The following is a 25,560-nucleotide window of genomic DNA, read 5'->3' on the forward strand; positions in this document are numbered from 1 at the left end:
GATTAACAGTCTGAAATGGGGAGTGCATTGATTGGATGTTTCTGCTGGGCATACATTCCACAGCTTTTGTAAGGAAAGCAGAGCAGATTTAAAGTATGTAAGACTGATGAAAACCTTATTTTCAACTTAACATAAAGTACTGTATATAGTAGTGTAGCATAGTGAACAGTAATACCTTTTGAAAAAAGTACTTCTTTTAGAAGATGTAACTTCTGTCTCTAAAGATGGCTCTTCATTAGAAACACTGAACATTCCTCAAAAACAACATCCCTGGCAGATTTGATCCATGTCAGATTTCCCCTTTGTAATTTAATCCTACGGCTGCTTTCCAGAGGAGAAAGTTGCTGACAGGAGATCAGTACAGAGGCCAGCTCAAATTTCACTGTGCAGGAATACAGTGCAGTACAGGTTTCTTCTTCAGAAGGAGCTGCTGTGGATCATTAGATATACACTTATTGACCTGACAGCATTGAAATATATAAATCAGTGTGCAGTACACATAGCATGTGGAAGCACATACAGGGTGGAGTTCATACTGAAGGCTTTCATACTGTATGCTTACATGTAACTGCCTACATGCATCACTTCCAGCTGTATGATCATTTATTCCTGTATTTGTGCGCTCCCATCATATTGGTTCATATTACTTCAGCTATTACACGACTTATTGATGTATCCATCCGCCTCAGGCTTGGTTGTCCTTGGGCTAGTACATTATTGCTTTCTTCCTTCCTTTCTCTCTATATATTAATACCACATCCTTCTTGTATTTCAAAAGCTCTGATAGGTATTCCCGGGGTCTTACCTTGAAATGCATTGTACCTATAATATCTAGCACTGCATATGTGGTGCAAATGTGGGCGGAAAGGTGCAACACAATAGCGGTTACATGCAAATGACACAAAAAGGCAAGGTGGTATTTTGGTGAAAAGTGTGTTTTGCTATTCAGCATTCATGAATATGTCCAGTAGTCCATTAGATGTTTTTAGATGCAGAGTCACTGTTTGCATTTGAAACTAAAAGCTTTATGGAAATGCACAGCAACTGTAGAATGATAATGAAAAAATAATTACTTAATCTAATGCTTCAAAAGCAGTAAATCCACTTAGCTTTGCATTAAAAATACAAACTTAATGCGATTACAGCCGCATAGTCAGTTTTATACATTCAAGTTTAAAGTACTTTATTTGTCATATGCACAGCAGTTACAGTGAAGCAGTCGCTGGCAATAAAATTCCTGTTCTCGGGCTCCCTCCAACAATGCTCATAAATAAAATAAACTCAAGTAATGACTCAAGTAAAATGAGAGATGAGAAAGTCAAAGACATAAATAGTGCAGAAGTTAAAATGTAGAAGCAAAATAGAATATATGTGTATAAAATAGAATATTATATAAAAAAAATGATACACCCACACACTTATTAGGTAGTACTAATGCTGTGCAAGTAAAGTGTCAGTAAGGAGAACTCAAGAGTTCAACAGCCTTATGGCCTGTGGGATGAAGCTGTCCCTGAGCCTGGTGGTGCGAGACCGGGTGCTGCAGTACCATCGGACACACGGCAGCAAGAACAGTTTGTGGGTGGGGTGGTTGGGTTCACCACCCTCTGTAGAGCCTTATGGTTGAGGGCGGTTTAGCTGTCATACCAGGTGGTGATGCAGCCAGTCAGGATGCTCTCAGTGGTAAAGCTTTGTTTTGCTGATGTTGAGATGGGGGTTGTTGATGGGGGATTGTTGACTACCCTCTGGAGTACGCAACATGTTGTCAGTCACAATCTCCATATATTTGTATCTCAAAAAAACATCCACAGGCAGTCCAGCATAGAGAGGGATAATCAGCAATAATACCATATGACAAAACAGTGGTACTGAGTGTCTGCGCTTTAGAGTTTTGGATTACCCTCACTCCTTGGTCATCACTATACCCCGGCATAATGCTTCATTTTATTTGCCTCCAATTGGCTAATCAGTCCTTTCAGAATTTTTTGGGCTGTATTAAAATGAGTACCTGTGTGCCATGAGAAATAAAGTGGTTGAATTAAAAGTAAGGTGATAAAATTAAAAATAGTGGTTAAATTATACCTTTTTTCCACCTGGTCTTTATTAAAAATTGGTAATTGGTAAATTGTTAATAATTAGAAATGTCAACTGAAATAAAACATTTTATCCTAATATGTTTTTCAGCTGTATCTCCTACCCCTTTTTCTTTCCTTTTTTCTCCTTATAAGACATCCTCTTCAGTTGATTTAAACCCAGACACAGCACAAATAAGGCCTTTTACTTCTAAATTGCAAAACCTTAATTGAAAATACATTTTAAAATAAAGTATGGCAAGCTCTTTAATCTGCGTCTCCTCTTCCTCTTGCAGCAGTGCTCTTGTAGGAACATTGAATGGTATCAGGTGCTGATCTCTCTGGATAGATAAACTCATTTATTTTTCATCTTTCATGTGTTGTCATCATCCTCAGTCTGGAGCAGGAGAGGAATTGAGCAGTTGCTGAATGCATTCTGTGTCTTTGTACATCAATTTGCTTTTGTTGAGTTGCTTTTGCTTTTCTTTTATCTTTCCTACATCCTTTCTCTTGTGCTCCTCTCCATAAGTGTGTGTGTGTGTGTGTGTGTGTGTGTGTGTGTGTGTGTGTGTGTGTGCGTGTGTGATCTGACTGGTTTCATTAAGGTCCGCTCTCAGCTGACAGGCTTGTGTTGACAGCTGAGGGACGCACACACACACGCACACACAGCTTTTGCCCTTTTTTCCTCTCATCTCTTCACTCTTTTACCCCATTTTCATATTTGTTTTCTGAAAAAATAAATATACTTTTGTTGTTGATTGGCACAAAGTAATTGAAAAACAACACACATGCATACTGTAAAACGAACAGTGTATTTTTTTTTGTATTTTCTTCTTCCTTTCAGTCAGTTTATCCTATTTTCTTTTTCTATTTTTCCACATTATTCTCTTTTATTGAATCACATGAACACGTTTAGTTAGGTAGTGTTTGAAAGGTTCCATCCACACTGAAATGACACATTTAGAAAACAACTAAATCTCTTCTTCTTCCCCCTCTTGCTAACAAAATTGATTCTCAGGTTACTCTACAGTGTTTAGCTGCAATGCTAAAACACTATTCTGTTGCCCTCCATCATTGCTTAATACAGCCAAACAAACAATTTAGTTGTTCCCAGTGACATATTGTTTTCTTTTGTCAGACAACTGAATAAGTTTAAAATGGATTTAATCACTGCTACCAGAGAAGAAGTAGTTCCTGCACTGCTGCGCTGGCACAACCAAATCATTTTATGCTGTAGTCATCTAACAAAGATTGGAACAAACACCAACCAGATGTATAATAGTTAAAGGAGTTCATTTTGTGGTATAGCTTTGAAAAGGAAATTCAAATATAAATAGATAGAAAACCCAGGTATGTGCATATGATTTTTTGTTTGGGACTTGTGAGTATATATAATATATGTATATTAAGAAGTTTATAAAAAGTTGAAATCTTAACATTACTGCTTGTGCCCACCCTGAGCAGACGAACTTCATTGCTTTTGGAAAGCTGCATTTCCCCACCAACTCTAGTATTTCCTGATTTATCCACTGTGGAGAACGTTTTACTCTATTTTGATCCAAATTGTGCGATCCATTTAATCGATGCCAGCAGTGACGTTAAACTCGTGCACCTATACTGCTGGAACTTGCGACCAGGAGTCGGCCGAGAGGAGGAAATGTTCCAAAACGTGGCCTCATTTCACAAAGAAACTCAAACTATTGTAACTCTTTTTCTACACTGTGTTCAGACTCAAAAGGAAATACTGTTGTGCTGAAGCTGAAAACGTGTGTAGGCTTATACATGAAAAGTTGCTCATGAATCAATAAGAAAATCAACAAAGACCGATAATCAGCATTAATAATGGTATTGGTATCAAAAAAATCAATTCCCATTCCTATTTTTGGGTAAGCCATAACTGAGAGGAATGTGTACTTTTTAGTCATGCAACTGCGGTGTCGAGGTTCTAGGAACTGCAATATTGGTTTGTCAGTCAGCCCACCACTTCTATCCAGAAATATCTCAAATAACAAAAGTCTTACGCGAATGCCATCAAGTTTTGCACAGGCATTCAAGGTCTCCATACGATGAATCCTAATGACTTCAGCTTGGTGACTACTTGCAGGTTGTGCAGTGACCCCGGTGTTTGTGACTTGTTTCATTCAAGTCAAAATTGATACAAAGAGCAAAGCAGGGTTATGTAAAGTACTGTTACAGTTGGTCAACGACATGAATTTGAGTGTCAGAGTTCACCAAAGTTGAACTATGCAAAAGCACTGTGTAAATTTACTTCATCTCCGCGAACAAATCCACTAAATCTGACAATTCCACTGAAACTGACTAATTTTAGTCTACAATAGGGCTGAATATAAATGCTGGTGTGGCTGGGCTTTAACTGTGGACATGTCTGTCTCTTTCTCTGTGACACTGTCTCTCATGTTTGTCTCTGTTACACACACGGATAAGCTCCCGCACATGCATGCATACACACACACACACACACACACACACACACACACACACACACACACACACACACACACACACACACACACAGAAACTGTGTCTTCCATACTGGAGCATTCCCATTAGTGAATGGATGATACCCATTAACACACGCATGATGTCTCTCTCTCAGGGGATGGAGTGTCTCTCAGATTGAATTAAGCCAAACTGTGTTAACTGATTACTCTGTGAGCCTGTGAATCCTCTTTGATCCAGTTGGAGAGATATTTTTGCTGCGTGTGTGTGTTTGCTAGCTAATAATTGAAGCTAGCACAGACAGATACCTTTTGACCTCATAAATTTCAAACATAATTCCTGCTTTGATGGCTCTATTAAACCAATCTTGACTACCGGCACATTCTAACTACAGTGTGTAACGACAGCTCACCGCTCCCTGATGTCCTCCTCACAACTTCTTATCATTCATATGGTGTTAAACCTCAAACAAGGTAACAGCTTTGTTTTTTTGCCCCCAGATTTCTCTGCCAGCGGTTTAGAGTTACACAATAGATTCACTTAAAATTTGAGATTTCTATTCCATTATTTACAGTTGACTCACGTCAGCGTTATAAGAACTACCTAAAGTGACAGAAACCTTTGGGAAAAATGGATTTGGCATGTACTTTCTGATATTTTTGTTTTGATTGCCCTATTTCCCATGTTGCTAACATGGAGGCAACGGGTTGTCTGACCTATATTGCAGTCAGCCACCAGGGGGCGATTTAGATGTTTTAGCCTTATTTTTGAAGAGCTGTCATGTCGTCCATTTTTATTATGTCGATGGCCTGAACAGATGGTTGGTCGGTCCATCACTTTGGTTCAGACTGGACAGACAGACATGACATTTGGTACAGACATTGAGTCATGGTATGACTTTGGTGTTCCTCTGACTCACTTAACAATAGGATTTAGTTTTTGTTATTTTTATAAAGCTTTAAAAAACATGCACATCCATGCTATGGCAGTCTGACTGCAAATGATGTGTACTTTGTGTCCTATTAAAAGTATTTATTAGTCTAACCATATCCTGCCGAGTATAAATGATACAGTGTATGTGTGTGTTAATTATCATCCATGGACCTGCCTTCCTTTTCTTTGTGTCTACTCACAGCAACACTGATTAAAAAGCTGCCCCACTTCACCATTTCTGGGCTTTGGAAGGCCGCATTGAGTCTCCTGTCTTGTTAGTAAAGCATTAAATATCTTTGTTGGAGCTTTGTAGTGCCAGCTACAGCACAGATGGTTGGCTAATGCACTCTCAACCTGATGACCAGTTTCCAGGTGTTGAAGTGAAGACCTCCATCTGGTGCGTTTGAGCACCTTAGTTAAGTTCCCTCTTGCAGGATTGTTCCAGTGTTCCAGAGTTAAATACAGTTCTGAACAGGGCTCATTCACTTTTGTCAACATGCTTCTCTGTTATGCTATTTCTCCTACAGTTGTTTAAACAGGGCGAATAAAAGGCAGTGGTGGAACGTGACTCTTCATTCGAACTCAGCAGAAAGAAAATATAACTGACCAAAACCTTGGTTAGTCTTCCCCCTGTTCCAACAATCACCAACCCTGGTTTGGTCGAAATAAATCAGAGCAGCAGTGAAGAGAAACAGCCTGTAGAGCCAGAATACTTTCACATCTAACTCTCTTCCTTTCCATAATAGAGTCAGCTGCAGCGCTCCGGCTCAACACTGGAGTAACTGCAAAAGTTGTTGTCCCCATTAGTTATTAGACACAAACATCAGAAAATAGGGTTCCTTAAATGTGAGGATTCACTGCTTTAGCTTGAAATTATTTTGATCATCTTAATTTATTTTGATGTTTGAACTACTACTAACAAATATTCACTATTATAGTCAATATTTTCTGAAATACAAATCAGTCAATCAAAAGGAAAATAATTAGCTGGAGTCTTGTATAAAACCACCCATTCACCCCAACTACAAGAGTATAATACTCTAATGACATTCACAGGGGACATTTGTGCATTGAGTACCTTTACTGTGGCAGTAAATTTCCCTGATTATACTTAGAATGTTCAATACAAGACTTGTATTTGTAATAGAGAATTGTTACATTGTGATACTTTTACTCTAGTCCCCCCTCTAGTCAAATCATTTTTCAGTGTTTCTCTATTGTCCCTACAGTGTGCTGTTTGAATGCTGTCTATGCAGAGTTTGACACTAGAAGGATATTTTCACATTCATCTGCTGAAAGTGGAAAGTTTCTCTGTGCTTATTGAACATCTGATTTTAATATGAGCATGATTTATGAGCATAAATGGTTTGGAAGTCAGTCCTGGTCCAGTATGCAACTTGTACAAGTTTGAAAGTGTGAAGGAAATTATACTTAAACATCAGACACACATTATTGTTCCGTACAGACTATTTGTATATATGTCTTAATACATGTCTGGAGGGGATCTTTAAGTAAAAGGATCTGAATACTTCATCCACTGATAAAAGGTCTCAGAGTTGAGATGGTGTAATGAGACAGTTTTCTGTCACCAGACTTTCTCGCCCCTCCTCCTCCTCCTCCTCCTCCTCCTCCTCCTAAAGGCTAGCTGGCTGGCTGCAGCACCTGTTGCGTGTCTCGACCTAATGCTGCATACCTCCCCTGCAGCTCTCAGCTGGGAGAGAAGAAAAGGAGGAATATTAAAAGAGAAAGGGAAGGAAAAAAGAGGGAGCTGTCAGATAGTCAGACACCGGGCCTGTCGGAGCGGGCAGGAGGTTATTAGGGGAAGACGTGTGTATGTGCATTATATATATATATATAAATACACTATGTGTGTGTGTGTGTGTGTGTGTGTGTGTGTGTGTGTGTGTGTGTGTGTGTGTGTGTGTGTGTGTGTGTGTGTGTGTGCAGGGGGGAGCTGGCCTTCGGCTGTTGTCAGAGCAGCACAGTGAGAAGAGTGGAGCCAGACAAAGAGGGAGGAACAAAGACAGAAATAACCTGTCAGAAAGAACGAGAACGTAGAGAGATAACAAGTGGAAAATATCTTTAGCTTGCCAGTAACAGTGTCATTTTTCTTTTTGAAAGAAAAGACAAACTGTTACAATAACTTAGACTCTGTAACCTCCCGCCTTTAAAGAAAATGTAATCCTTATCGCAAAAGCAAGCACTTTGTGTGTGTGTGTGTGTGTGTGTGTGTGTGTGTGTCTAAGCATGTACCCATAAATAATTTCTCCCCATACTGTGGGAAACCGGTGTTTACATCATTTCACTGTTTTCTCCTAAAGTATTCATTCTGCAGGCCAGAGTGCATGGCGTTGTCAAGAAACCTAAAGTACAGCCAACCACATCACATGAAACAACAGTGTGTTTTTTCTTGCACCAGTTCCCAGCTGCATTCACGCCACCCTCTGTTGACCCTTGCCGTGGCCCGGCCGTGCGTGTTTGCCAGAGAGAGGTGTTAAAAAGCAAGACAACAACACTCTCGCGTCAACACCTTCACTCTAAGCCACACTAAGATGCACACGCTTGGACGCTAATTAGCAATGCTCAGCCAAAAGCAAGTGCTAGCAAAGAGGGAGATGTAGGATAGGAGCAGAGATGGTACACCACTGGGTAAACAAGAGTGAAGCGCTGCCACATTAATATGCAGTGACTCATGTATTTGTGCTTGTGATAATAGCAGTGGTGTCCTCATGTCAGGAATCAGCACGGACACATTTACATGCCAGTTTTTATCAGCACATGTTGAAACTTGGTGAGCGGTGAATCAGTGTGGACTCTCATGTACATCCACAGAGTTGTTGCAGCAGCCTTAAAGGATAATTCATAAAAACATACTCCACAGAGTGATTACTGAGATCTGGGAGCACAGCTGCGATGCTACAACGGGCAAAGCAAACAAGCAATGTCCCATCATCAGACAGCCAACATTTAGCCAGATCAGAAGTAAAAATCGAAATTGAGGATTAATGTTTACAACAGACAGTTTGGGTAATAATTATAGTCTTTGTGTTATGTTCCAAATAACCTGGAGGTTTGTTTAAAACCTGAGTGGTTATCTTACTGCTCGTCCTGTGTTTGCCCTTTCTGACTCCTTGTAGAGATGGTGCATTCCCAGATCAGACCATTTCACAGCTATAACACTAGTGAGTATAATGTTATTATTACTGAGGAGAAGGATAGACAAAACCGTAAAGATATAATTCTTATAAAAATGTAATATGTACAGCTGATCATCATGAGTAATGTGAAAGATCTTGCTGTGGAATAAATGCACAAAAATACAATAGCATTCAAGGTGGTGATATGTTTGGATATGGATAGATATCCATATCCAAAAGATCTTTAACAGAATTTATTTTTATATAATGTGATATATGATATACAGGTCTGGATACATTTCCATAAACTTGGATACCATTAGATCTTTCCAGATAGAAGTCCTTTTTGTCCAGTGGTATTGACAAATTTACTGGAAATTCACAGCAAGTAGCCTATGTAGTATATTTGACAAAAGGTTTACCCTGAGCCAGAAGGAACAGAGATGCCTTTTTAACTATTTTAAGATTTTAATTTTAATTTTAATCTGACACACATTATTATTCCAAACAGACTATTTGTATATGTCTAAATACATGTCTGGAGAATATGTTTACATTGTTGGCCTTCAAATAACTATTTGCGGGCGTATAAAAAAATAAAAAATAAACAAATGTAAGTGAAGTGGCTGTTACCTCGTTGCTCATCCCACTGGAGTGAGGCAGAGGCATATTTGCTGTGAAATCCGACACAGTGGCGTGAAATATAGAAAGGCATTTAGAGGTCAGTAGAGGCTGCCAATCCTCTCAGCAGTGATTGCATTCATTTAGTGTGATTTACCAAAGTCTCACACTAAGTGCTGCAATAATTCAATGACATTAAATTGCTCTATGTACCTCCTTTGAGCAGTTTTGAGCTGATTAGTATTCATTGTGTTGCCTCTGTAAAGCACTTCAGATTCCATAGTATCAGTACAGTGGTACCATTCATTTTGGCATTTAAAAAGATTTTTCTGAGAGGTTAGATATGCATTTGAGTCTGAGACATGCACTGTCCAAGCCTCTGCTGTGTATGTATGAGTGTGTATAATATGTCAGGCTCTCTCAGCCTGGTGCAGGGCATTCCAGTCCAGCGGAAGAATAATGGGATCCTTTCACAGGTGGAGGGATCTGGGAATGTTGTTAACGGCTCTTAAGATGAGGAGGACGCCTCAAGGGTTTGAAACATTCCTTCACTGTGCATTCACCCAAATGGAGAGGAGGACAGAGAGGGAGAGAGCAGTCAGGGGCAGAGAGGAGAGGCAGCAGTTATCTGGGTCATCCTGCTGGGAAATGAAAACGGCAGCCTTTCACCTCTGGCTTCACTTATAGGTGAGGGTAAAAAGTGGGGCATACAAATAGAGCGCACACTATTGGGTTCAGGTTTCTTATGTCGTTTGGGCACGATTCCAATTTTGGGAATGAAAGGAAGCTTCGTTATTGGGATAAGTGGTCTATGCTTCCTCTGCTGTTTATCTTTCCACTGAACATGAAGTGTAGGCCACCCTGTCTGTAGGGGAGCCGCCAGCCTTCCTCAGACAATCTTATTTGTAGTTTCTGTTGAGACGCTTGTTGTCACATAGAATAAGTGTTGCTATAGAGGCTTCTTCCAACACAAACCCTGAAATAGTCGACAATAAATCTTTTGAAGGCCTTATTTTGGTTTTATTATTTGGATGTCAGTTTCATAGAGCCGCAGTTTGCTGCCTCTGTTTAAAGGCATCACATGGAAGGAGTGCATAATATGTCAGGTACTGCACAGTAAATAAAGAGCCAGCACTTTGAGTTCCTTCAGCAAAATCACTTTTATAGCGCCTTCACTGAGTATACAGTAAGCCATATTGGGGCTGTGACAGCATATTGTGTGAAATATGGCTTTTCCCCCTTCGCTGTGCGTTGCGTGCAGAAGGCAGCACTGAATTATGGGCGCACCACAATCGTATTGTCTCAGCTGGATAAGTCCAATTCTGCTGTAAGCTACTGGAAACACAGAGCCCGGCTGACACACGCTTTATATTCTACTGCTTGCATATTCAGATTTGTGCAGCATAAACAGGATGTTTTAGTTCTGCTCCCTCTTTGTCACCAGATTCCTGCTTTTCTCTCTCATTTCCATTTTGGGCAATAAGCACTCAAAAGGTCACACATCACTATTGTGGTATCACAGAACTCAACAGAATAACGTGCCAAAGCACAGTTTGTTTTTTCTACTCCCGTCCCCTTGCAGAGTGTGAATCATGAACACATTTACTTTCCACATGCCTGGAGCCAAGAGATCTCAGCGCAGCCTTTGGTTAACCCCACAGGAATCCGAGCGCTCTGTTCTGTTTAGTTCAAATGCTATCAGTGCAATTTATGGTACTGCTCCATTGTAATCATGGTTCTGTTGGTCTCCCTTTAACTAGTGTTTCTGTCTTTTTTCTTTTTGTCTATTTTTTTCTTCCAGGCCTGGCGAGCGTGGTCAAAACTCTGCTGTGGTCACAAATGGCTGCTCCTTCTCTCCCCCATCTTCCTCCTCTTCCTCACGATCTCTGTTATGACGATGACTCTCCCTCTTCCTATGCCGCCCGCCGACATTGACCGGCGGTCGTCTCGAGCCCTGAGCTCAGCGGGGGAGTTCGGCTCCAGGCCCAGGGTCATGGAGCTCCCTCCAGTCGCTGCCTCGCAGCAGCTGCTCGCTCACATCTGGAAATCCAGCACTCATAAAGAGACTTCTAAACATTCAGTGGCACCTAAACCTTTCGGGGATGCTGCTGGCGATGACAAAAACAGCATCAAAGAGAGAAGTCATGCAGACTTGCGCAGAAATAAACGCAAAACCAAAAGCATTGCTTCCAAAAGAAAACAAATGGCAGGCACCATCCAGCACTCAACCAGTCATCAGCGTCCCCATCTCCCAGAGTTTACAGTCCACAACAAGGGGCCAAAGCATAGAATTAAGCCAGGCAACCACAGTGCTGTGGTAGAGCACACTGCACAGGCATACATTCATCTTGAAAGAAGAAAATACACAGCAGCACATATCCCCGCTCCAGCAGATACCCTAATAAGTGACAGACGAGCTGCAGACAGACAGGCAGGCAGATGGGAGGATAGACATACAAACAGGAATGCAGACACACAAATACATGGCAGCCATACAACTGTGAAGCTAGCTGAACATCACCAGGCTTTGGAAAAACACAGACAGCACTCTGGGAAATCTGACAATGTTGGTAAGGAGCAACAGGCTGTGAAAAAGCCCTCCAAGGATCTCAAAAAACACCATAATCTCTCAGACGATCCCTCTGAAGCGAAGAAGAATCCTGGGCCATTGGGCCGTAGAAAGGCTTTGTCCAAAGCTGAGGCAGCCATAAAGAAAGTTGACAGCGGCTGGTGTCGGAGCTTTACAGAGCAGGACTTCCCAGACAGTGACCACAGGAGGATCAGGATTAGTCCAGATCTCCGTTCTCTCCCTTGGCTCAGCGAGGATGACATCCAGAAGATGGTGCTCCTCTCTGGGGCCAAGCTGGTCAATAAGGCCAGGGTGCCCGCACATGGACAGGTTCTCCAGGTGGCGCTGGATCCTCCTGCACACCAGCAGGTACACAGTTTGATTGCTTTTAATGATAAGATTCAGAGATCATATGAAATGTCACATAGTGTGGCTGGATTTGTCTTTTCAGACTGTTTATCTCCCAGCCACATACTTTGACCATAAGCTCTGTGTGGAACAGCTGTTACAAATCACAAGTGAGTCAACAAGCCACTTATGACCTGGTGGTGTCCTCAAATTAGTCAAAGCAATTTTATTTATAAAGCCCAAAATCACAAGCTTGTCTCAGAGAGCTTTGAGACAACATATGACCCAGCAGGCTCCTTGGCTGTAAAATGAAGCCAATGCGCAAATGCCAAAAACTGCAGTTCCTCAAATGGCCACTTGAGGCTGGCTCCCAAAGCAAGTCAATCTCCATAAGGCACCATATTAAAAGCCCAATTTCCCCATGACAACAGGCAGCTGTTTTCAGAAACCAGGCTTCATTCACCTGCCTCAGCTCCACCCACGCTCCACCTCTTTACCACCTCCTGGCTAATCCAAAAACGGGCAGAGTCAGAACTGCCAAGATGGCAAAGCCGACCACACTGAGCTTCACAACTCTCTTCAGAAATCTATGGGTGAAATAACAGAGACTATGTCCATTTTAATTTATACAGTCTATGCATATGACACCCTCTTTTCTTAGACGCTTGGTTCTTCACCAGGATGGACAGACATGTACTAGGTATGAATTGAATTGCAATATGGAGAAACGGAATGACAACATCAACAACATGAAGAGAATAAAGTACATATTGACTAATATTGTAGTTGTGCTTTAAATTGCACTGATTTTATATCAGTTATTCCAGGCCTGCATAGCAATGAACATGTTAGTTTTGTACTGGCCCTCAACCCAAACAAATAACATGATGCTGTTTCTTTTGGCAGACCTTAAAAAGGTGCTAAACACACTAAATGTAACACCAGAGCACCAGCATCTCAGACCAAAACAAATGGACTTGTCGGCCACACCTCCCCCTCCCTTCACATCATTGTTGGTTTTGCTCTGACGGCTTTGTTGACAAGAAAAAGAAAAGAAAAATACTGAATAACTTCTGTTTAATTCTTAAACTGCATTACCATGGTATGTATACACTGATAGAAATGAATGCAGAAGATTGGAAAGGTTGGAAACAGAAGAAAAATACATCAAAATATAAATCTGGTTAAAAATGGTGAGCAGTTGTTGAGTATACATGATTTGCTAAAACTCTAAAATACACTGGTATGGCCCTATAAAGGTGGGCACCATAGTAGATCACTTGAGTTTTTCAGGTTCATATCAAAAGTCTAAACAGCTCTCCTCTCTATGTAGAAGGCTGAGGACAGACCTGGTGCTATTAATAACCAGCTGGCTCAAAAGTTATTTAATTGTTTTATATGCATTTACATTTTCACAAGTGAAGCTGTTTCAACAAAACGAATGGCTGTAGCCTCAGGCACTAGATAGTGACTGTGGCGTTTAATACAAAATTGTGTTTTAGAAATAAAAACTAAATGACAAAGCAATATATAACTGTATTTCTACATCACAGGAGCAATCACCAAAGAGGGATTCAGGTCAGCATGGACCTGGCCACAGACACCCAGAAACCCACGGTGAACGCTGCCAGCAGGGGCACTGCTCCCTGATCAAACGCACTGATGACTGGTTTGAAGTGTTTGCCTTCCACCTGGACAGGGTGCTGGGACTCAACAGAAGTCTCCCTGCGGTGCTGAGGACTTTCCACAGTGAGATTTTACCGTATCGATACATCAGCGGCACCCCCAGACCTGTAGTGTGGTGGGATCCAGACATTCAGCACCTGGCTGATAGAGACAACGACCAGAACTCAGTACCGCTCAGCTGGGTCCAGTACCAGAAGCTGCTGCAGGTGCACTGTGGGAGAGAAACAGACCTGAGGTCAGCGCCCTGTGTGGGAGTTCACCACTCGGAGTGGGGGAGACTGGCTCTCTTTGACTTCTTATTACAGGTAAGATAAGTGCTATTTTCTCATGGTGGCTTCCTCACATAGGAACCACAAACCAGTAACATAATAACCGGTAACATAATCTTTTAATTATTATAGAGGGGGAAATAAATGTTTTCCATCCTAAAAAGGATAGGGTAAGTGGAGTCAGGACTGGTGACAGGGAGGATTCCTACATGAACCAGGAAAGAGTATAAGACATCAGGCTGCAGTGGCGTGCACAGACCTTTTGAAGGGCAGGGGCGGAAGGGAAAAAAGGGCACATATAGCGCGTCCTCACCACTGTAGAGGGCACTTTAGCACGCCTCCCAATAGGACACTTTAGCACGCATTTTGGCTCCCAAGAGGGCACTTGAGGGCAGTTTAGCACGCGTTTTGGCTCCCAAGAGGGCAGTTTAGCACACGTTTCGGCTCCCAAGAGGGCACTTTAGCATGCGTTTTTCAACAATTGGGCTGCCCCCCCCGTGCACGCCACTGTTAGGCTGTTTTCATCACAGAACTTGCAACAATTAACAGTAAATGCATCTTAGATGTTTTAAAAAGTTTGTTTGTTTTCACTGCTTACCTTCCAGTACAAGTAGACAGGGTAGGGATCCTACCAAAACCTTGCCTACTGATTCCTTCGCCGGCATCCATTGGTCACGTGACCCTCGCCTTGCGGGTCGTAGTGATCCGTCAAGAGTGTCCCAAGCTAGCTAGCCCTTGTCCCTTTTTAAATGCTGGTCTATGAGCCATGACCTTTCAAGTCAATGTTATCGGTCCTTGCTCCTCATTCTTCATCATTTCTTCTACTTTCTAAAGCTTCCTCCAGTCATTTCTCAGGCATCGATTTCTGCTTTAATGGACCCCGCCGCTGTAAAGACTTGCATATTAGTTTCACAGTGACCATCAAGGCACTCAGAGCACACAGTTGTATAAACCTGTGCTTCAGTGAATGGAAAGAGATAAGGACACACACAGACTGACTTGAAGTCTGGTCTGTCACACACACACACACACACACACACACACACACACACACACACACACACACCACATGTCCTTGTTGGCTGAGCCATTAAATTTAGGATGTTATCAAAGAGCTTTAAGTGTAATTGAGACAAGATGGCATCTGATCTCACATATAAGAAGCATAAAGCTGTTTGTAGCAATCCTCCGACTCAAAAGTTTCCCTATTCCCTGTGAGGATTACACAAGGGAGCAGCAACAGTTCAGCAAGAAGGTATGTGGCTGTTATAGTAATATGCAGCAATAAAACACTATCCTATTGACACATAATTACATGCTACAGTGATAAAAGAATCTAGTTCATTTTGAGTAAACAATCCATTAACTAAAGGCTTGTTGTGTTACTAATGTAAAATATGTATTATTTACAAAACACTGATAATCTTTAAACCTGCGAACACAAGCCTTATTGCTTTTGGAAATGAGGTTGCCACTGGACAGGAGATTATACCCTGTGTAGACTAATATTGATTTTAAAACGGGAGAAATTAACTATTGGACTGAAGTTTTCTGAATGTGAATTCTCCTTCCTACTTAATTCCTGATTACTCCAAGCTCAATATGAATGCTATTCTATTGAGACTGTGGTTATGGCATTGATGGCACTGATGGCAGTTTTTAATGTCTAAGGTTTTGTACAGTTGCCCTGGTAACCAATAGAGTAGATGTCACGTTGTTGACTGTGCAGCAGCAGTGCATCCATCCAAGTCTACATATTCCTGCTCATCATATTCAGCAACGCCGCTCCTATAGTGTAGTGTATCCCAGCATGCAGTGGGTGAGAGTACACCCTTGAACGTTGTGCTATCTCTCAATCATCACATTGGGTTGTGTGTCAGTATGTCTTCTTGTGATGAAATGATACCACAGAGCTCAATTGGGAGCCTTTACAGAATCCAGGTGCAGCATCTGAAATGCCTGTGTGAAATGCTCTTCAAGCACAATGGCCTTATTTGCTTCCACATGGAGGGAATTGTTTTCCATTTTATCTGTCTTGTCCAGTATTTTTAACAGGACTTGAAATAGTAAGGATGACTAAATGAAGCCAGTTCTCCAGAGAAAACACAATCTCTACTTTCTCTATTTGATGTTTTGAGAGAATCTGGAGAGTAACATCACTGTTGTCAGCAATGTACCACAATATAGAGTATAATATACCCCATATATATTGTCGAAATGCAGTTAAATCGTTTTATATAATATAAACATAGACAAACGTGTCAAAAGGGTGGTAGAAACTCAAGGAGTAGCATTCTTGAAAGCACGGCTGGTCAAGTTCAGATGATTCAATATACAAAATGGCAGTGGCACATAAACCTTCAAGACCCTGAGGCAAACCAAAATCAAATTGGGCAGGCAAAAATCCAGTAAATAAAGCAGAAAGTGCATACACCGAGATATAAAGTCTAAAAAACACAAAGAAACGCTCAACAAACTGACAAAGAAGAACTGGCATTGAAACAAGGAAACACAAACACTAATGAGAGTAGGATAACTAGGCAAAACTGAAAAGAGGTGGGAAAAAGACAAAGGCAGGAAGTGAAGTGCACAAGACAGGTGAGAAAGGACTATTTCAAAAGACAGACCTGCCAATCACTGAGAAGTGTGACAGAGACTGTGAAGTGGTGTATAGCTCCCTCTGTCTTATAGCTAAGGTTAACCTTACCAATTGAGTGAAGGTGTAACTTGAACATCTTAAACATGTATCCTTTAATGCCACAGTCTGTGAAGCCTTACACTGCTATGTATTGTGCCATTAGTGTCATTTCTGTTCTGCATGTTTCTGAATATACTCTACTACTTGTAATTTCTTGATGGTGCATGTTTAGCACAAGTTGATTGTCCAATTAATCTTGAGGTTATATAATAAAAAAACTCAAAACAGAATTAAAGAATATAAAATGGATACTGGTTCTATTGAAAATTGAAAAGGCTTGTTAATAGTTCCACTAAACATGCGTGTCTTGCATGCGAGGAAATTGGTTGCCCTAGCAGTGCAACTATTAAAATAAAATATCAAAACATTTCTGAAGGGGCTACAAGAGCTAACCCGTACCACTCTTGATTGAAAGTGTAGTGGAGAAGTGAGCCTGACTGTCTTTTGTCAGAATTCCTGAGTGTAATTAGATCTCAGATAATTCATTTCTGACTGATGAAAAGGCACAGAGGTTACAGGAGGCCAAAACTGCCGGGCTTATTTCTACATAATGATCCAACTTAATAATGAGCAATACCCACAGACTAGAGGTGTGTTTTTGTGTGTGCAGAAGAGTGTGGGTCCAGGGGTATTGATGTGTCAGTGTCTGTGGGTATATGGACGCGGTGCTGTCGGTTCAATTAAAAATCCAATACAGCTCTCGGTCTGGATACCGGTGTGTGTGCTTTTGTGTCAGTGAGCGTGTGAGTGTGTGTGTGTTTGTGTGTATTTGTGCGTCTTTGGATTTACATTTTGAGTGGAGCTCGTTTATAAGGTGTCAGCTGCTAATGATTGTGCCAGAGCTGTTGTTTCTGTGCTAAATGTATTAAGAAGAAGCCTTACCACTGTAGATGTAGATAGATAGATGGATGGATGGATGTGGTTGCCATGGTGATAGGGAAGTATAGACAATCAGACATTCTAAAAAGGAGAAGGTGAGACAGAGTGAGAGTGAGAGGTGCAAATGATGCCATCTCTTCTCTTCCATAGCCAGAGCAAAGTCAACATTTGTCAACCTACAGCTCTGAACACAATAGGTGGCATTACAATATAGAGCAGTAACATAGAGAATGATGTTATATCCTGTTTCCTCATGACTGTGTCCATTCTGACTGTGGGTCATGCTAACATTGCACTCACCACCTCCATTGTAGACATTCTTAAGCAGCCAAACCTCCTTAAGCTGTCAAATGCTTGTCTCTTGAGTCTAAAAGTAAACACATATTAGCTCCTTAGATTAGCTATTACAGCTGACTGCACAGAGTCAGATCTACTTTCTGGGAACCATGCCAGCTAACCATACTAGCTGCCTATTCATCTTCACACGGCCTTTATATGACACTGTGGGTTTAGCATGTGGACAGCTGGAGAAGTAGCAGCGTTCACTCTCCCAAAGCAATCAAAACCTTTCAGGATATTTTTGGACGTAGATTCTACTTGTCCTGAAAGTGTACAGTTGGCTGCAGTAGCTATTAGCAATAGCTAATCCAGGGTGGATGTATGTATAATGTATGTTATTTGGAAAGCTTTGGAGGCTCATGCTCTTTTGGGGGGTTGTTGTTGCAATTGTTATGTCTCTACAACAAAGGTGGCAAGTGCTGAAAATAAGAATCATTGTGTTTTGTTACCTTAGAATCTCGCCCCTGTTCTAAGGAGTCCGCCATGTTGAACCAACATGTTTCTACAGTAGCCCAGAACGCTGGCGCTGCGAGTTTCGTGGCCACCGTAGTTTCTCCTACACACTTGGAAAGATGTAGTATTCAAATGGTTGCTATATTCAACTTCACCGCTAGATGCCACTATCCTACACACTGGTCCTTTAATATTTGTAAAATGTTCCAACACTAATGCACATGTGTAGAGGGTCAACCAACAAAAAGGCAAACCATCCAAACAGAATACTTGTTGGGACCAAAATTAGGCCGTATAGGTGTGTTGTAGAATTTTGGGACTATACTTTTCATGAGAGAGGAATATCCCACCGGGTGATCTTTTCTCCAAATGATTTCAGCGAGGTTGAGCAGCTGACTTTGCAACTGTACAGCATGACACAATCCCCAATTTTTTCACTATGATTTAGCACCTCTCTACAGAGGCCCAGTGCCATGACAACACTGCAAGAAATGGTGCCCTTCCCTGCATCACGTGACACAATCATGGCTGAGGAACAGAAATTGTTGGGAGGCAGCTCTGTTCAGAGACCAAAGGAGAATTGTCACTGTAGCATTCTCACTGTACTTCAGAAAACAACAGCGTGTGGCTACAAATATCGTAAACTGGTAACTTGGAAAAAATGGGTAAAATTGGAGGATGCAGTTCCATTGTTATAATGTGTTGCTTATACTTATACTTACATATCAGTTTACTGATTAAAATGGGTGTGTTTACATGCACAATATAAACCCAAAAATACATGTGAGAAAAGTAACAGTCTGGCTGCTTACATCAGCGCTCAAAGCTCCCCATAATAATCCTGTTTACACCACTGGAAATACTGTTGTGATAATACGGAGGAAATGGTGTTTGAGTTCTGCTTAAAGTAAATAAAAGTTCCAGCAGCTTTGATAGAGCTCAGCATGCAAATGATTTCACTGTGTAAATGTTCACCATTCTGATGTGCTTGAAAGCACAGACGGTTGTATACCTACAGTAGTTTGTTAGACCCTAGTAGTACCATGTCTGGAGATGAATTAATAAATGTACACATACACGTTATTACTGCTGTGTCAACTGAGAGGAAAATTAAAATAAACTCAAGGGGAAGAATATTTTATTTTTTATAAGTGCCTTTGAATTACATTATTATAATGGTACTCATTACAGATACATATATTCACATACTGTATATTATACATATATATTATACACATATATATGTGTATAATATATCAATATACAGCAAGAAATCTCTGTCTGTCTGTCTGTCTGTGTGTGTGTGTGTGTGTGTGTGTGTGTGTGTGTGTGTGTGTGTGTGTGTGTGTGTGTGTGTGTGTGTGTGTGTGTGTGTGCCTTAAATATCTCTGCAGATCAGGATCAGACTGACCTGAGAGTTTCAACATGGCTGCTGTGTGGTTTAAGGGTGTGCAACGTCCGCTGTGTTTGGACTACAAAGATACCGTTAATAAATTATTTCATAAATGATTTACGAATTCCGCTAGCATTGTCAACCATAGCCACCATAGCCACGTGCACACCAGAGCCAATCACTGCAGAGCCCACCCCCACGACACACCTTAAGAAACACGCTGATCTATACCTGCAGCAGCGCGAGCAGCTTTATACCTGCAGCAGATTTTGCCGGCTGTTCGGTCCCGTTCTGTGCATCTAAACTGACTGTTGTGGATTACTGACACTGAACAAGTCTGGACCGAGTCTGTTCCGGTCTGAGGAGATCCGGATACGCGAGGACAACAAACTGGAATCGGAATCTGTGAATGTTCGTCTGTAGCTAGCTGCTACACCTTCAAACACAACCTCATTTGGCCATCCATGAAAAAGCTACTTCACCTCCCACTTTTCTATAGCAATACATATTTCCTACGAGCACTGCACTAGTATATATAATTGATTTAAAAACTGAACATATATGTGTGCACCTCCATGGACTAAAATCAGGGAAATTGCTCTGCACTTAGGTTTGCAGTAAGAGATTGTCTGAGCAGGAGTTTCTTGATTAGGCCCAGGAAATAATAGAGGTTGTATATGTACAGGTTCAACCTGAGCATAATTTAAATAGAACTGTCAATCTTATGGTAATTGAGAAAGATACACATTGGCAAAGAGACTAGATATTTGATTTAATAATACATGATTTATACAGTATAGACACATTTTTGATAGTGAATAATATTTTTATTTCGCTATTGTTTTATTAACTAGAAGTTAGCCCAACGAGAGAATGTATACAAATAACTATTCTGTTCAAAGGTTTCACACTCTTCACTTTTAATCTGCCAATCTACAGTATAGACTGTTATTAAATAATTAAATCAGATGGGTTTCTTTGATAAAAAAGGTAACAAGGTACAAGCCTGTGGACATCAAAACTTTGGGAGAGAAGTTAATTGCAACTTCTAAGGTGCATTTCAATGAAAACATCCAGTCACAGAGCTTAATATTCTGTGACTGCAACCCAAATGGCGAGTAAAAGCTAAAGATTACAGTATTGAGAAAAATGACAGTACAATCTGCAGCTTAAATCAATTCACTCTGGGATTCTGGGTCAATTCTAAATGAATTCAGCAGCCCTGGTGCTGTGTTTTCTTCCAACATTCAAGAATTCTCTCTGGCTGGATTCTCCTCCATAGAAACAACGGCTCATGGGTATTGTAGTGTTTAGAGGTGTCTGTACAATGGTGGTTATAACATAAACCTATGTGATTGTTACATAGTCAGGAGAGTCACTTATTGCTTAAAAAAAAAAGTTTAATGGCAATACAGAAAAGGGAAAAACACTTCCAGAACCACCCTGCTTGAAGAAATTATTAAGGCTATTTTAAAAGGTGAAATGGGAACAACCCTTGTTTTTGGTAATAAGTAGACACTGCTGTGAGAAAGATACCAAGCCTTAGAGTGCTGTATTTTCACCTGTGTATGTGTGTGTGTTTGTGCACACTTGCTGGAGTGGAAAAATAAGGCAATATAACATCTTGCTTGAAAAAAATCAGAGGAAATGGCTCAGCAGGCAGTGGTGTTCCCAGAGAGTAAAAAAATGTTTTTTTGTCACTTCAGAACCTGACTACACAGAACCATCTGGGAAGTTGTTAATTGGAAAATGTTTGGAAAAGGGCAGGCCCTTTGAACAAATACTCCACAGGTGATTGGATGAACCAACTGTCTATCACGAGAAAACATCAACCAATCAGATCAACGGACCTTATAATGTAGTCCAACTCATACTAAAGCCGGGAGATGAGTGAAAACATCTTTTCCATGCTAGCAGCATCTACGCTTACCTCTTCAGAAGCCGCCATTGTTGTTTTCAAACGAGCACAGGTCGTCACACACGCAGCGTTGCATGCTAACATCCATGTATTTAGTGTTGCTGTCATACCTGAGCGCACACTCACTGTAAATGTATTTATAAATGTCAGTCTTCAAACAGTATTGTTGAGCATGTCACTGTTACTTTCACATTTCACCTCCTCGGTGTTGAGCTCACTCAGTCCACTTACACTGCAGAGGCTGCACCATGTCACTGATTTTACAACCTCCAGTAGTAATTGTGTCCTGCTTTGTTCTGTCCGCACACTGAGATGGAATGTGTATCTAACACCCATCTACAGAGTGTGTGTGTGTGTGGGGTTGAATATGAATAACCCATGAGGCGGCTCTCTCCCCCTCGCTGCCAGAAGTCAATCCCTGTAACAGGGCCAAGCTCTAATAGCCTCCTATTGATCTGCTGAGAGCCGATGAGCGGGCCTCTGAACACTTGTTCCTACCTGCTCCCTTAACACCTCCCTGGGCTCTGATAGCAGGAAACCAAACACCAAAGGCGCAGGAAGAGCAGTGTGAAGGACGCACCCTCACTCTTTCACACACACACACACACACACACACACACACACACACACACACACACACACACACACACACACACACACACAATGGCAGTGGAGGACACCCTGGGGAGGACAGGGAAGCTGAGGATAAGGTGACAATTTGAGTGCAGGTTTTCAGAATGAAAGGTACACTGCTTCAGACTGCTGCCTAGCTGTTCCTGCTACAGCTGTGAGGAAAAAAATCGACCAAACCTCAGCACGCTCAGCATGTTTGTGGTAGACTCAGATTATAGTCTGAAATCAGTAAAAAGTGTGATCATGGCCAAACACGACTTAGAGTCTGGAGTCCTGCTGGCCTTTAGATGATGCCCACACACCATATCAACAAACAACATAAAGATCATTTTGTTTTTCAGAGGGCCTGCCACAGACGGGAGCAGAATGGAAAACTTGACTGTAATAGCTTGGGGTCATTAAATTAAAGGGTTTCTCCTCTTGGGTCAACACGTTCTAAAATATGATGCTGAAGGTATCCCTCTTACGTCATTTCTGGAAGGCAGGGCTCTGTGGTCAACTTACCAACAATAAATGCCATAAAACTTTAATTAGAAGCAGGGTCCTGATTAGAAGCAGGTCTCTTTTACTGGCCTGGTGTGAATATATGTTTTGACAAATAAAGGTAGGTCTCAATTAGAGGCCTGGTGTAGATTTTATAGAACTAGCCAGGACTAGCCAGGAAATAGTCCGGCACACAAACTACCATAAAACTACAAACTGTCATCTTTACACTTCAGTTTTTATACAAATTAAATAAACAAGATACATTAAATTAGTGAATCTTAGAGGTGCATGTAGGTGTTTTTTGTACGTCTGGAGAGAGCCAACTTAGCTGTTCCCCCCTGGTTCCACTCTTTATTGTAAGCTAAGCTAAATAGTTGCTAGCTGCAGCGTCACAGTGTCAAACAGACATGAGAATGCTATCAATCTGCTCATCTGACACTCGGCAATAAAGCAAGAGTTTTTCTTTTAGTATTAAGTATTCTTTTAAAATGTGCACAGACTTTCAAACTTAGAAGCAAGATTCACTGAATATCTATTTGACCTTGAAAAAGCCCTAAATAATAATTCTGTAAAAAAAAATTCAAGTGATGTAGAGGGGTATTTAAAGTACTCCATGTCCTTCGTTTTCCACTTCCACTTTTCTTCTACGGTGACCCTGTATAAATGCACTCAGAAGGTTTCGCTGGTGACCTATCAACTCATTTCCTCTTCCCCAGCGAATCAAAAGCTCTCTCACCTCGCCGTCTTCCCATTGTTGCATCTTGTAATGTACAGAACAAGATCCCACAGACCCTAAAAATACATAAATAACACACATCAAAGCATTGTGCCGGAAAATGGCAGAATATTGGTGTGTCATGTATCCATCACGGCCTGTGACTATTGCAGGGTCATTTGACCCGAGAACGAATGCAGACTGTACCCTTTCCCGCTGAAGACAAAGACCAAATGTTAGTGGGTTGTTTGTCCAGTGTGAAAAGGGCTTTAGTCTTGTTAAGTATGCATACTGATTTGATTGAATATTCATCACCTTTCTAGTAGAAAAGTACTCCACACCTGCTTAGAGTTAATATGCAGTAGGACTTTGGAACACTTAATTGTCATTGTAACCGCCAGTGGCAGAAGAGTAGAGAAAAGAGCAGCACCCACACAAAGTCAAATATTTTTAGAATAAAACCTTAAAAAATAAAGGCAGCACATACTGCCCACACTGTTTGACTGACTAGTAAACGCTGAGAAGTTCAATGGATAAATAGAACAGCAACAAGCACTTAGCAACAAACACTGAAACAAGGAGATTTAAACACTGAGGGTGCTGATAGAGTGTGCGTACAGACTGAAAGAACAGCATGCAGTACATTGATTGTGCTGAATATAAAGACTTGCAGTATTTCAGTAAATCAGACTCCCCACATAGACTTTACAGTTTGTTCCACTTTAGTTTTGTGTCGACTCTGACCACAGCAGAGCACCACGTCTCGTCTTTCCCTGAGGCTTGCTGGTGTTCAGTGGCAGTGTAAGTCAATATTGGCTCAGTCTCCACAAGGCTGCTGGACCAAACTCAAAATCAGTGTATTCCAGTGTGGGATGGAAATGTTGCAGCAGGGTGAGAAGTCTCCTAAAATGGCACCACACAAGTGAGAAGAAACAGTGGAGTTGCAGCTTTACTGCACAACAAAGCACACAAAGGGCTGACCCGAAGGCAGCGGGGTTGTGTGAGGGACACAGGTTTGTATTAGTGCACTGATGCACACAAAACACACACACTGCATACACACAGACCCTCACAAACAGCCAAACCCTGAGGGCAGATCTCATCAAGGTCGTGTCTGTTTGCTTCTCTGTGTTGTCAGTCTCACATTTTAACACTGGAGAGTAAATCACAAGGCTCTCACAAGGGTCCTCTCGTATTGTTCGTCATTTCATTGGCTGTAGAACAGAAGAGTTCACCGTAGGTTGTGATTTTGCACAGCAGCTTGCAGACATTGATACATTTCTACTCATCCTGTGACTGCTTTGTTAGGGTTAGCTACTGTACAGTATTAGGCTGCTGTCACCAACCTATTACTGGATAATTCCTGTTTATTATAACTTACTTTCACAGTTATGATCATCATTCATATCCGTAATGATAATTTTACTGAATTTCATCGCTGAAATCTGGGAATTTAGCTACATTGCTTATAATATATCAGACATGTAGAAGAAGGGTATGGAACAAGACCTGTGACCTGCCTTTAAACACATCCCAGGTTAGGTGAACTTATCCGGAAGAGAAAACTAATGAAAAAAGTCTGTTTACTATAAACACAGGTGGGAAAGATAGTCTGTATTCTTCTCTGTATTCGTATCCCAAGTCAAGACCAACAAGCCCCGAGTCAAAATCCAAAATGTGTGTTTCCAGTCGTAAACAAGTCATCATGCACACTTCACCTAATCTCTATAAACAGATATGTGCATTTAAATGCAGAATCTGTTGGCAAGGGACCAAGATTTTGGCATCAGAAGCGTCCTGGTTTTCGTTTGTAGTCCGAGTAGTAATCACCGATCACATTTGGTTGCGCATTGGTTGCATGCAGGTAAACAGTCTGTGTGGAGAGATAAAGGGGCCGAAAGTATTGGCCGAAATGTAATCTCGGAACCCATCGGCGATATGGTCTCACAGCGAT

General features: G+C 41.3%; 1 protein-coding gene across 5 annotated transcripts in view; it reads left to right on the forward strand.

Moving 5' to 3' along the window:
• Positions 1-25,560, forward strand: part of gask1a (golgi associated kinase 1A) — a 61,671-nt gene that overhangs the window by 15,443 nt on the left and 20,668 nt on the right. For all 5 annotated transcript variants that reach the window (XM_051407010.1, XM_051407006.1, XM_051407008.1 and 2 more), the window contains exons 2-3: positions 11,022-12,158; positions 13,691-14,128. In XM_051407010.1, the coding sequence (XP_051262970.1) occupies positions 11,022-12,158; positions 13,691-14,128 (1,575 nt within the window). The remainder of the gene's footprint in view (positions 1-11,021; positions 12,159-13,690; positions 14,129-25,560) is intronic.

This window comes from Dicentrarchus labrax, unplaced genomic scaffold, assembly GCF_905237075.1.
Source record: "Dicentrarchus labrax unplaced genomic scaffold, dlabrax2021, whole genome shotgun sequence".
Lineage (NCBI taxonomy): Eukaryota > Metazoa > Chordata > Actinopteri > Moronidae > Dicentrarchus > Dicentrarchus labrax.